Here is a 15,000-nt window from a genome sequence, read left to right on the forward strand (position 1 = left end):
GCGCTGCTCGCGATGCGGTTGTTCTTTATATGTTTAGTTTGCACTAGGCCAACTCTTTAATGCTTTCAACTAAAATAAAACTTTAACATATATTGTAATACTTTATATTGCCTAACCGTAAGCTTTTTCAGAAATGGTGACAAAAAAAACCAAAAAAAAAAAAACTGTAAACTTAAAAAATAACGTATTTTTTCGTTAAATGTCATTTAAATAAATTAATATTAAATTTGTAGGGTTCCCACGGGTCCTTAAAATCCTTGACAGTTTGTGAATATGGAAAAAAAATATTAATTCAAGGCCCTGAATTTCTTTTGAAAATAAACACGAAAGTGCTTGAATTTATTTTCTGGTCTTTTTCGTTAAACGTCATTTAAATAAACGAATATTTAATTTTTATGAGCCCGAATTTTCGAATGCAATATTTTAGAAAAATGCCCATCCCTGTATTTCTCTGTAAGAAAACACACACAACTCATATTTGTGTTGTATTGTTTTTAGAGAAAAATTATATCGCGATAATTATCGTTATCGTTTTATCGCCCAGCCCTAATGTGGCGTCTCACACAAGTGTGTTCCCGAACACCAGCATCCGAACGCTAGAGAACACGAGTGTGTGAATACGACAGCGTTTACTGTTTCTCTGACGCTCGACACGTTTATGATGATGGAGGGAAAACGCCACGATTGCAGAAACTGACACTTTTATTACTGATATTTCGCCAGTACGTGTTTGATAAGTTTCCCAGGAAGTGACGATATTGTTCTCTTGAACGCATGGGATAGACATTTACAAAGGATTTATTATGCGATATTCCAGTTTTGCGCATAACTTTAGGGGTCGTCGATGCCCATTTCCACAGGTTGGTGTGATTCTTTAGGGGGTTCATGTAAAGTTTGTAACATACTTTGGTTATAATTCCTCAATGTTTGTGTACAACAACATGATTGTACCTCCTCATAAACAGCTGTTCACAGCGACCCGTTTCGGTGCATGTCTCTTTAAGGCCCTGTTTACACGAGAACGCTCGCCTGTAGGGATGCTCATTTCGGTTCATTTTCCCGACAGACACCCGCCGCTCGTTATCCGATTATTGCGTTCACTTTGTGGCAAGCGTTATTCCTGCGCTTGAGATGCGGGTCATGCGGAATAGGCAATATATTATTTGTGGTTTACAGCACAGACCGTAAGCCTCGGTTACCTCAGAAGAATTTTTAACATGCTCGAATCATCTCCACAATGGAGTATATTTCTGTTTGTTTTTCAAAAGTATTTTGTTACAAGAAAACAGAGTTATAGCTTTAGCTATTTATTTATTTGGCTTTTAAAATCCTCCCTCCTCGCAAGAATCGCGGTTTGTATCGAATCGTGGGTCAGAAATCGGGATACGAACCGAATCGTGGGTTTGCTGTATCGTTACAGCCCTAGAAACCACCCTCCAGAGTGGAGATCTTAAAAACGCTCCACCGCCGCGTTCCCGTCTAAAGGTTAAAACGCAAAAGTCTGCTAGACAGTGAAGGCGTCGCGTACGCGTTTACGTCACAGGCATGCGCCAGTACAGGAAAATAACAAAACATTATTAAACTAAAATATAGCATTAATTTCATTGACAAAAAAAAAAGGTATGAAGAGCAGCGAGGGTTAAAGCAGCAGCTTTACCGTATTAAACAAACTGTGTCAGCGTCTCTTTCACTTTCAGTGCTCCTCATCGCCACCTAGCCGTCTGGAGTGCACACTACATCCAATCTCACACACTTTTGCGTCACCATACGCACGCAGATTACCCCCCATAACGCTCGTCTAATCGCAGAATAAAAAGTGATAACGCAACGCCACTTTTGCGTTTTCTCTTCAGACCGTTTCCGTGTAAACATAGCCTCAGTGATCATGAGCGCAGGGTTCCCACGGGTCCTTGAAATCATCGACAGTTTGTGAATCTGAAAAAAAAAGAAAAAAAAAAAAAATCACATTTTATTTATTTATTATTATATATATATTTTAAAATAAACACACAGATGCAAGTGCATTAATTAATTTTGTGCAAGAAGTTTTCTGGAAAATATTTCATATTATTCCCCCCGGTCCGCTAATGTGTTATTCCGGCTACACTGCGTGGCCTGTGCGCACTAGCTTGCTTGATCTACGTTAGATAATAATAATAATAATAATAATAATAAGTTTTATTTATATAGCGCCTTTCCAGGGCTCAAGGACGCTTTACTATAAACAAACAATAGTTACGCGCATTTACGTGTTACGTTAAGTGTTTCCCGCGTGAGGTGCTGTGTGTTGTACGTTGCCATGACGATCACGTGCGCACAAAACTACTACGATGGAACCTCAGCACAACAAACCACAACAAACGTGTCTCCACATTAAGTCCTTGAGTTTGAAGTTAGTTGAACTTTGGATGGAAACATCGCTAATGCAGTTTGCTTATTGAATATATATATAAATATAAAACATTAAGAATGAACCAAATTTTAAATAAATAAAGCAAATTTCTGCAAAAAAGGCTTGAGTGATGTATGTAATATCTAATCTCTGGTGGCCGTAATGATGTTGCTGATGAATGTGGTGTTGACAGAAGCTCACTCACTGATCTGTCGTTAGTTGCTCTTTAAACAGATTAAAACGGCTCTCTTCAAATATTATAAAAAACTGTAAAGATGACAATATCAATATTTCATAATATATGCATGTGTGTGTGTGGTGTGTCTCCTGCTCTACAGAAGCCGTTCGGTACCTTTGCTAATATTTATTTTGCATTTTGAATGTGTTTAAAGTGTGTCTTAAACTAACCTAAATTAGTCTCAATATTCTGAAGGAGTGGACACACACACACACACACACACACACACACACACACACACACACACACACACACACACACACACACACACACACACACACACACACACTCATTTTTCATATTATTTTATATTATGTTTTTTATAATAGGGGAGAGAATATACAGTTTACAGTGTGTGCGTGTGTGTGTGCGCGCGAGTGTGTGTGTCTGCGCGCAAGTGTGTGTGTGTGCGCGCGAGTGTGTGTGTGTGTGTGTGTGCGAGTGTTTGTGTGCGTGCGTGTGTGTGTGTGTGTGCGCGAGTGTTTGTGTGTGCGAGTGTTTGTGTGCGCGAGTGTGTGCGCGAGTGTGTGCGCGAGTGTGTGCGCGCACGAGTGTGTGTGTGCGCGAGTGTGTGTGTGCGCGAGTGTTTGTGCGAGTGTTTGTGTGTGTGTGTGTGTGTGTGTGTGTGAGTGTGTGTGTGCTGTGCACACGTGCGCGCGTGTGTGTGTGTGTGTGTGTGTGTGTGCGAGTGTGCGTGTGTGTTTGAGTCTGTCTGTGCAAGTGTGTGTGTGTGTGTGTGTGTGTGTGTGTGCGCGAGTGTTTGTGCGAGTGTTTGTGTGTGTGTGTGTGTGTGTGTGTGTGTGTGTGTGAGTGTGTGTGTGCTGTGCACACGTGCGCGTGTGTGTGTGTGTGTGTGTGTGTGCGAGTGTGCGTGTGTGTTTGAGTCTGTCTGTGCAAGTGTGTGTGTGTGTGTGTGTGTGTGTGTGTGTGTGCGTGAGCGTATCACTGATTAGTCGACTATTCCCTCTTGTGGTGACGGGCATCAGTATATCCTGCTAGTCGGATACAATCTCTTTTTTCTCCTAATAAATGTTAAAGTTGTGTTTAATTGTTTAATTTCTCTCTCTCTGTCTCACACACACAGACGGTTCAGGCCCACAGGCCTCAGTTTGTGGCGGTTCACTGTCAGGAGGTCGGTGGGAAGAACTACGAAGCCTCCATGACACACGTGGACAGTTTCATCAAGTGAGTCCTCGAGTGAATCCGTCCATCATCCGGTTCCTGAGCAAACAGCTGCTTTTCCATATGCTGTCATTATTAAAGGCTGTCTGAGCCAATATTTACACACACACACACACACACACACACACACACACACACACACACACACACACACACACACACACACACACACACACACACACACACACACACACACACACCCAGCACTGTTTATCCAGGAAATGTAGTCTCTCTTTGAATAGTGCACTCATTCGAAAAATATTAATATAAGTAAACAAATGGTACAGAATGTAAATTTGTTAAAAAAAATTAAGCAAATAGTGTTACCTATAATTGTTATTGTTACTATAAATAGTATAATTTTATATTAAAATTAATTTAGTGACCCGGATCTACATCTAACACGGATAACACTAGCGACCCTATAAACTTTTTCCAAAAACATATATATTGTTTTCTTGTCATGTGGTTTATAATGAATGGGTTGAGGTGTTCTATTGTATTTGTCCTATTATAGTTTATTATTTGCTTGTTTTATCATATTAACCACTGTTTACTTTTGTACTATAATAGTTTGAGGACTTTTTTTTTTACTTTTTAGCCTATTAGTTTTTGCTGTCGAAATTGTGGAACTTATAAATAATTAAATATATTTTTTAAAATGATTGTTAATAGAACAGTGCATGTTAATACATCATGCATTTATTTGGTTAAAAATACAGTCAAAACTATACAATTCTGAAATATTATTATAATGTCATCAGTTTTATATGTGAATATATTATAAAGTGTAATTTATTCCTGTGATTTTTAAGCATCATTACTCCAGTCTTCAGTGTCACATGATCCTCCAGAACTCAGTGTAATATGATGATCTGATGCTCAAGACACATTTATGATTATTATCAGTGTTGGAAACTGTCATATTTTTGTGGAAACTGATACATTTAATTTTTCAGGATTATTTGATGAATAGAAAGTTCAAAAGAAAAGTCTATATTGTGAAATAGAATCTTTAGTGACGACATAAATGTCTTTACTGGCACTTTTGATCAATTTAATGCGTCCTTGATGAATAAAAGTATTTTTTAAAAACTTACTGACCACACACACACACACACACTCTCAATCTCAACCTCAACACACACACACTCTCAATCTCAACACACACACACACACACACACACACACACACACACACACACACACACACACACACACACACACACACACACACACACACACACACACACACACACACACACACACACACACACACACACTCTCAATCTCAACACACACACACACGCACAATCTCTCAATCTCACCACACACACACACACACAATCTCTCTCAATATCACCACACACACACACACACACACACACACACACACACACACACACACACACACACACACACACACACACACACACACACACACACACAGTCTCTCAATCTCACCACACACACACACACACACACACACACACACACACACACACACACACACACACACACACACACACACACACACACACACAGTCTCTCAATCTCACCACACACACACACGCACACTCTCAATCTCACCACACACACACAGTCTCTCAATCTCACCACACACACACACACACACACACACAGTCTCTCAATATCACCACACACACACACACACACACACACACACACACACACACACACACACACACGTACGCACACACACACACGTACACACACACACACACACACACACACACACAGTCTCTCAATCTCACCACACACACACACACACACACACACACAGTCTCTCAATCTCACCACACACACACACACACACACACACACACACACAGTCTCTCAATCTCACCTCTCACACACACACAAACACACACACACACACACACAATCTCTCTCAATCTCACCACACGCACACACGCTTTCTCTCCATCACCTACACTGAGTGTGTGTGTGTATTATTTGGACTGTAGAGTTGTTTTCAGTCATGTGATGGTTTGGATCTGGCTCTACTGCCCATGTGGTATTAGTTATACGTGTGCAGGTCTGTGACTGTAGATGCTCCAGAAGCTCATGTTGTGTGTGTGTGTGTGTGTGTGTGTGTGTTTGATGTCCTCAGAGAGCTTCTGTCCAGCGACGCCATGAAGGACTACAACCGTGCACGGGTTTACCTCGACAAGAACTACAAATCCCCGGAGCAGTTCACAGTGAGTCTGTTGATGTGTCTGAACACCAGGGGGCGCCACTGCTCCTGTGTCTCATGTGCTCACGACACACACACACTTGTCCAAACACACACACACACTTGGGTTCTTGGCCACGAGAGTGTGTGCACGTGTCTTAAAAATGCCAAAGTTTCCTTAATGCACACTAAACACACATACCGCTTGAGATAAGCGTATCCCATCATGCATTATGTTCGGGAACTCGTGCCCTGAAATCACGAGATGTCGAGGAAAACATTCCACTGTAATTTAAATTAATTCAATGCATATAAATTGGTAGTAAAGACAGTGTTGCACATTATATTGGGGCAAACATGAGTATGGTGTGTGTGTAGACCTAACATCTGCAACTGTTTTATCACTTAATTAGAAGCAGCACGACGTGTGTCTTCTGTTAGTCACACACACTACTGAACACACATGTAGAAGTCACACACACTACTGAACAGACATGTAGAAGTCACACACACTACTGAACACATGTAGAAGTCACACACACTACTGAACACACATGTAGAAGTCACACACACTACTGAACACACATGTAGAAGTCACACACACTACTGAACACACATGTAGAAGTCACACACACTACTGAACACACATGTAGAAGTCACACACACTACTGAACACACATGTAGAAGTCACACACACTACTGAACACACATGTAGAAGTCACACACACTACTGAACACACATGTAGAAGTCACACACACTACTGAACACACATGTAGAAGTTTATTTGAGAATGCAAAGTATTGAAAATATATTAAATAAAAGCTCTATAAACACTTCTATCAACAGTTCTACACACACCTGCAGTGTTTACACACACTTGAGCCAAACAGAGGAAATACGTCATACAAGGAGACGAGTGGTCAAGTGTAAAGAGCGTGTGTGTGTGTGTGTGTGTGTGTGTGTGTGTGTGGACAAGGCAGAAGTCTGGATACGGTTTCGCTTGTGTTGTACTGTAACTGGTGTTGTTCAAAAGATGCCCGATGTTTTTAATTTTAACGCCCGTGTTCAGATCAAACCTGGTCATGTGACGATCTGCCACCTCTGGAGTACAGTTGCCTTCATGTGCTCTGTGTTTATGAATATCCACATCTGGATAACATTAGTTACGGACTGATCTTGTAATCTCATAAAATGTAATTTCCTTGTAATTCCCCGTGAGTAAACCCATTTGTTTGTAGTTTAAATGAGCAATATTGAGCTATAGAGTTCGTGCCGCTGAAGAGTTGCAGTTTACAGGCTTCATAGAGAAAGAGGATGATGGGAAATCAGTTCAGGGATGTTTAGAGCAGTGGTTCCCAACCTTTTTTTGTCAATAAATGAAAGCCAGTGAAAAAAAATCCATGTTTCACAGTAAAAATACCAGTAATTGACATAAAAGCAGTTTAACCTCCAACCTTTTTCTGTCTGAGTCTGAGACCCCCTTTTCCCAAGACAATATTTTAGGGCCCGCTTCACATTAATGATATCATCGCTCTTGTAAGCTTGCAGCAAGGATGACACAATATGTTGTTTTCAAACTAACGGTATGTTTACTATAACCAGATATGTTTATGCACAAATAATAACCTATAATATTGAAAATACAATAACAAAAACATCAGTAGCCTTTTGTAATGTAAAAACGTAAGCCTAGGAGTAGCCTATAAACTGGCCATATTTGAAATGCAATAACACAAATATTCACACTGGTGTGCAGGTAAACAATAAAGAATATGTTATTACTAAATGACTGCTGTCTGGGGCCTCAATACTTGCTTATATACTTGTTATTTGTGAGGCTTTATTTGTGAGGCTTTTGGCGCTATAGCGAGCGATAATAAACTTGTGTTTATTAACAGAATAATGCGTCTTCTGGAAGAACATTGCAGCCGGATCTACTTCTCTCTGTGTACGGCGAGTCACGCAGGGCCTGGGCTACTCCGCATCCGAACCCGTGTAAAATAGTCCCAGTGTAAACACTTATTATAGGAGCACCAGTGGCTCAGGATACGACAAAAACACGGATTGGAAAATGGATTCATGATGAACTCGCTCATTATATACATTTTGTATATTTTGAACAGAAAAAAGTTAAGGACTTTTATTTAATGCTCATTGCTCAAAACTTTTCTAAATATGACGCGACCCCCGACAGAACTCGCTGACGCCCCCTTGTGGAGAACCGATGGTTAGAGGACTATAAAAGAGTTCACATATTCAGTTTTGAAACTCTTTAGCTATTAAAATGAGTTAAAAATCATTTAATTTTGATGGTTTAATGCTGACAATAATTCACCACACAAAAACACTATTATTGTCCCAAACCATGACAGTGTCACTGCTTAATTTTTTCATACTATATATTATATTATTGTTAGGAATTGAACTGTCCTGCAGGAGATTTAAAAAAGTTTTTAATAGTTTATTGATAAAGACTGATGCAGTTAACAACACTGATAACAAAAAATCTCTCAGGAAAGCTAAAATGTGCTTCATTTAGTGACTTCCTAAATTTATAGCTTGTTTTCAAAAATATGATTTAAGGGGTCAAATAAAATAGAAATGACACAATTAAAAAAGTTACTGCATGATGAAACCTTTTGTGTTTGTGTGTGTGTGTGTGTGTGTGTGTGTGTGTGTGTGTGTGTGTGTGTGTGTGTGTGTGTGTGTGTGTGTGTGTGTGTGTGTGTGTGTGTTTGCATGCGCTGTATCTCTGCATAAAGAGTGTTTTTGCTCCAGAAAAAAACTGAGGGATATATTCATGAAGTTTCCTGCTATCGCCACTAGATGGAAGCAAAACCCCAGGAATAAACCCAGAGTTTCAAGAGGAAATGAAACTCTAGTCATTAGATCAGTTATTCAGGATTATATTATTCTGGCAGGTCGTTCGCTGATACTCAGTGTTGGGTAAGTTACCCTAAACAAGTGATTAATTATTATCTACTGATTACATCTTCAACAGTGGAGCTATTACTGTACTGATTACTCTCTCTCTAAAAAGTGTTGCATTACTTATTACTTTCAATCCCATATCAACCATATCACCAGCTGAACAATACAATACTTCTTTTAATTCTTTCTACATTAACAATATCAATTTGCATATATTATTAATTCATGAAGAAGGAAATTAAACTCAATTCACTAGATCAGTAATTCAAGATTATATTATTTTGGCAGGTTGTATACTAATACTGTACTAATTACTCTCCTTTAAAAACAATGAACAATAAAACAATGAACAATTATAATACTAATACATTTATTTTGTATAGCGCCTTTAAAAGTGCATTCTTAAAGCGCTTTACAACACAAGCAAGCGCAACAATATAAATTAAAACACAAAGTACAGAGCAAAAAAATATATAACACTGAAAATAAACAACAAAATAAGTCAATTAAAAGCAATCCTGAAATAACAAGTTTTAAGATTCGATTTAAATGCAATACAATACAAGGATAAACGTGAACTCTTTTAATTCTTAAAAAAAAAACGATATAAAGTGGCATATATTATTCTTGTATTGATCAAAGTATTTAAAGGGAGAAGGATATATTAAAAACAAAATTGATGTTAAATCCACTATTGTTTTATATAGAATTGTTCTATATTCTAATGCAATTTAAGTATTTAATGCAATTATACACTACAGTACATCAGAACTAACTAATTAAATTACAGAAAAATTAAGAGTAATATCATGAACGTTATATGATGATCATTTACATTCAAATATGAAAATATGGATAATATTAAAAATATAATTCACACATTTATTGCAGACATTAATCATCTTCTGTTTTCCAGCACTAATATCTAAACATTACTGGAGAAGAAGCAACATTACAGAAGATATTACGTTTTCTGAGATTAAAATGAAGTGAGTTTATGATTAAAACAAATATGTGCACAAATCTTCTTGTTTTCTCTTTGATTTCTGACTCCATTGGCAGATATTTGTCCTCATTTTAAGCACAAACTCGCTTCAGTTTGATCGGTTTCTCATAAAACAAGATTTATCTAATGTCTCTGTGCTTCTCCTCCAGTAAATGCATCTTGATGTAAGAATGTTTATATGTGTGTGCTGGAGAACAGACAGAAGCGCTGAGGAAGAGGAAGATTGTCTGCAGAAGATGCACACACACTAATGATAAGTGGCGTATCGCATGACACAGTCTGTGTTTGAGTCGAGTCGAATGTGATCCGAGAGTTTACGGTGCTTCAGACAGTCAATAAATCTGCGCTCAGACAGACACGTGCCATTTAACCGCACACACACACACACACACACACACACACACACACACACACACTCGCATTTGTTTTGCTCGGGTAACTGTTTGTTGTCTGCTCGAGATGTCAATTTTCAGATAATGTGAGTTGAGAGAGACAGACGGTGTTTGTCCCGTCCTGAGAGAGAGAAAACTTACATTTCTGTCTTGTAATATGAAAGATATTGGTGTGTGTGTGTGTACATATATATGTATATGTATATGTGTGTATATATACACACTCTAAAAAACTGGGTTAAAAACAACTCAATTTGTCCTATATTGCATATATTATTCTTGAACTGTTCTGTCGTATATTTACCCAGCCCGTGTGTTAAAAACAACCCAAGGGCTGGGTAAATATAGGACAGAAACATGTTGGGTTAATTTTACCTTGCAAATTGGGTTGTTTATTTAACCCAGCATAATGGGTTGATTTAACTATAGGTTAACTATTCATGTTTACTAATAGTACTAGCTTTAAAAAAACAAAAACATGAATGAATGTTTACAGATTAACTTAAATCCACTAAACTTAAAAAAAAAACTCCACACAACCACTGGTTTGCATGATAATTCCTTTATTTGTGATCATATTTTACAGTATAGCACATTTTATTAATACATATTGCATACATTTTAAGCTCGTTTAACAAATATTAGAAGTAAAAAGTAAACATTTCCGTAATTAAGTGTATTGGACCAGTTTCCACTGTAACGCACTGGATCTCGTGCCGGAGCTCGTGTCGTGTTCAGTGGAGGAACTAATAACTTCAGACTCATAGCCGAAATATGCTGTGATCCATAACCAGTCCATAAACAATCAATGTACAGATCTGAGAACATATTTCAACTTTCTAAGCATTTATATCCTGTATCTTGTTTTGAATAAAATCATAAAATGTTATGTAACGCATCAGGTGTTTCCATCACGCAAAAAACTTGTGTAGGCGACGCTGTATGTTGCTTTGCATAAAATTAAAAGATATACAAAACAATAACGAATTTATAGATACAAAAAATTTACACATCTGTATTTTACCGAAGACACACACCAATTTGATGGAGCTGCTCTGCTCTCTCCTGAAGAGATCACAAAAAGCCTGCAACCCCTGGGTTACATCACGTCTGAGCTGGGTTACACAACAACCACCCAAACACTGGGTTGTTACGTCTGACCCAGGATCTGGGTAACACAACAACCACCCAAACACTGGGTTGTTACGTCTGACCCAGGATCTGGGTTACGCAAAAACTTCCCAAACACTGGGTTGTTACGTCTGACCCAGGATCTGGGTAACACAAAAACTACCCAAACTCTGGGTTGTTACGTCTGACCCAGGATCTGGGTAACACAAAAACTACCCAAACTCTGGGTTGTTACGTCTGACCCAGGATCTGGGTAACACAAAAACTACCCAAACACTGGGTTGTTACGTCTGACCCAGGATCTGGGTAACACAAAAACTACCCAAACACTGGGTTGTTACGTCTGACCCAGGATCTGGGTAACTCAAAAACTACCCAAACACTGGGTTGTTACGTCTGACCCAGGATCTGGGTAACACAAAAACTACCCAAACACTGGGTTGTTACGTCTGACCCAGGATCTGGGTAACACAAAAACTACCCAAACACTGGGTTGTTACGTCTGACCCAGGATCTGGGTAACACAAAAACTACCCAAACACTGGGTTGTTACGTCTGACCCAGGATCTGGGTAACTCAAAAACTACCCAAACACTGGGTTGTTACGTCTGACCCAGGATCTGGGTAACACAAAAACTTCCCAAACACTGGGTTGTTACGTCTGACCCAGGATCTGGGTAACACAAAAACTACCCAAACACTGGGTTGTTACGTCTGACCCAGGATCTGGGTAACTCAAAAACTACCCAAACACTGGGTTGTTATGTCTGACCCAGGATCTGGGTAACACAAAAACTACCCAAACACTGGGTTGTTACGTCTGACCCAGGATCTGGGTAACACAAAAACTACCCAAACACTGGGTTGTTACGTCTGACCCAGGATCTGGGTAACACAAAAACTACCCAAACACTGGGTTGTTACGTCTGACCCAGGATCTGGGTAACTCAAAAACTACCCAAACACTGGGTTGTTATGTCTGACCCAGGATCTGGGTAACACAAAAACTTCCCAAACACTGGGTTGTTACGTCTGACCCAGGATCTGGGTAACAAAAACTACCCAAACACTGGGTTGTTACGTCTGACCCAGGATCTGGGTAACACAAAAACTACCCAAACACTGGGTTGTTACGTCTGACCCAGGATCTGGGTAACACAAAAACTTCCCAAACACTGGGTTGTTACGTCTGACCCAGGATCTGGGTAACACAAAAACTACCCAAACTCTGGGTTGTTACGCCCGACCCAGGATCTGGGTAACACAACCACCCAAACACTGGGTTGTTACGCCCGACCCAGGATCTGGGTTACACAAAAACTACCCAAACACTGGGTTGGTACGTCTGACCCAGGATCTGGGTAACACAAAAACTACCCAAACACTGGGTTGTTAAGCCTGACCCAGGATCTGGGTAACACAAGAACTACCCAAACTCTGGGGTGTTACGTCTGACCCAGGATCTGGGTAACACAAAACTACCCAAACATTGGGTTGATACGTCTGACCCAGGATCTGGGTAACACAAAACTACCCAAACATTGGGTTGTTACGTCTGACACAGGATCTGGGTTACACAAAACTACCCAAACACTGGGTTATTACGTCTGACCCAGGATCTGGGTAACACAAAACTACCCAAACATTGGGTTGTTACGTCTGACCCAGGATCTGGGTTACACAAAACTACCCAAACACTGGGTTATTACGTCTGACACAGGATCTGGGTTACACAAAAACTACCCAAACACTGGGTTATTACGTCTGACACAGGATCTGGGTTACACAAAAACTACCCAAACACTGGGTTGTTACGTCTGACCCAGGATCTGGGTAACAAAAAAACTACCCAAACTCTGAAAGAAAGAAAAAACTACTAAAACTGACCCAGGATTAGGTTAGAAAAAAGGACCGAAGATTTTTTAGAGTTTATTTAGTGTCTTTAGTGTCAATGAATCACATCCTCCGGTTGTTCAGGGTCTAATATTGCAGGATAACGAGTGATTCAGTTTTAAGTGATTCCTCTTGAAATGAATCTTTCGGCGGTAATCTGCTCAGACGGTGTGTGTGTGTGTGTGTGTCTGCTTCAGCACTGGGTGTGTTTGAGTGACAGCGCGTGTGTTTTATCGCTCTTGTAAAGAATACAGGAGGTAAAATGTCAATTAGAGGAAGCATCGCCGTTCACTAGTTCCACACCATTAATATTTATCATGCCGCTCTGCCCCGGGGCCCAAAGGCTCATGGGTAATGATGTGCACTAATGTCCGCCCCTTATTACCACAGCGTGTGTGTGTGTGAGATATAAAGTGTTCCTGTCACAATGCGTTACATCGGACACGCTGTTCTTCTGCTCAAACACGGCGACCCGCAGCTTTAATTAGAGACGTCATGATGCGAGCGCTTCTATTCGGTGTGTGTGGCGTTATATAGTGCCTAATGGAGCAGTCATGTACATCCAAATATGAATACAGTATAATATTAAACACATAAATCTAACATTTTCATCATATATCCAACACTGTTCTTCCTCAGTGTTTCTGTTTTCCAGCACAAATATATACATTCTTAAATCATTTACTAGAGAAACATAAGTTTTTTTTTTGTTGATTAAGATGAAGTGAGTTTGATTGAAAGGCAGCTGTGTGTGTGTGTGTGTGTGTCCTGCGGTTGAATCCCGCTGACGGCTGATAACACACACTGTTATCCGTGTCCCGGTGAGATTAAGGTCGTGTCGATGCTGTCGGAGGGTGAGTGTGTGTGTGTGTCTGCTGTCGGAGTGTGTGTGTGTGTGTCTGCTGTCGGAGTGTGTGTGTGTGTGTGTGTGTCTGCTGTTGGACGCTGTAATGCAATCGCTCCCGTCAGAGACACTTACACACAGAAGAGCTACTGAAGAATGACACTGAGGGGAAACAACACGGGATACAGATGTAGAGAGACGTGTGTGTGTGTGTGTGTGTGTGTCTACTTACCGGTAACTATATTTTGGGGGCAGATTTTTACCCAGAAGTGACCAAAATCTCCCAAAACATGCCTTTAATATAAAAATTAAAGTAATTAAAGGTTTTGTTTGATTGGGGAGAGAATATACAGTTTGTGTGTGTGTGTGTGTGTGTGTGTGTGTGTGTGTGTGTGTGTGTGTGTGTGTGTGAGAGAGTGAGTGTTTGTGTCTTTTTTTTATTTTTTTATAAAGTCTTTTTATAATACTGTTTGTGTAATGTAATCATCAGTTCTCTATGTGAATATACAGTAAAGTGTAATTTATTCCTGTGATCAAAGCTGAGTTTATCATCATTACTCCAGTCTTCAGTGTCACATGATCCTCCAGAACTCAGTGTAATATGATGATCTGATGCTCAAGACACAGTTATGATTATTATCAAGTCCTATTTTTTTTGGAAACTGCGATACATTTTATTTTTCATGAACAGAATTGATTTGAAATATAATCTTTTGTAACATTATAAATGCCCTGATGAAAACAAGTATTATTATATTTGAATAAAATAAGTTGTCTTAATTACCGCAGAAAT

At 39.5% G+C, this 15,000-nt stretch overlaps 1 protein-coding gene across 2 annotated transcripts in view; it reads left to right on the top strand.

The window, feature by feature from the left end:
- The window catches only part of inpp5a (inositol polyphosphate-5-phosphatase A), a 186,064-nt gene that overhangs the window by 47,230 nt on the left and 123,834 nt on the right, over nt 1–15,000 (top strand). For both annotated transcript variants that reach the window (XM_079635786.1, XM_079635785.1), the window contains exons 3-4: nt 3,715–3,815; nt 5,947–6,034. In XM_079635786.1, the coding sequence (XP_079491912.1) occupies nt 3,715–3,815; nt 5,947–6,034 (189 nt within the window). The remainder of the gene's footprint in view (nt 1–3,714; nt 3,816–5,946; nt 6,035–15,000) is intronic.

Source organism: Phoxinus phoxinus, assembly GCF_949152265.1.
Source record: "Phoxinus phoxinus genome assembly, chromosome: 14".
NCBI classification, from domain to species: domain Eukaryota; kingdom Metazoa; phylum Chordata; class Actinopteri; order Cypriniformes; family Leuciscidae; genus Phoxinus; species Phoxinus phoxinus.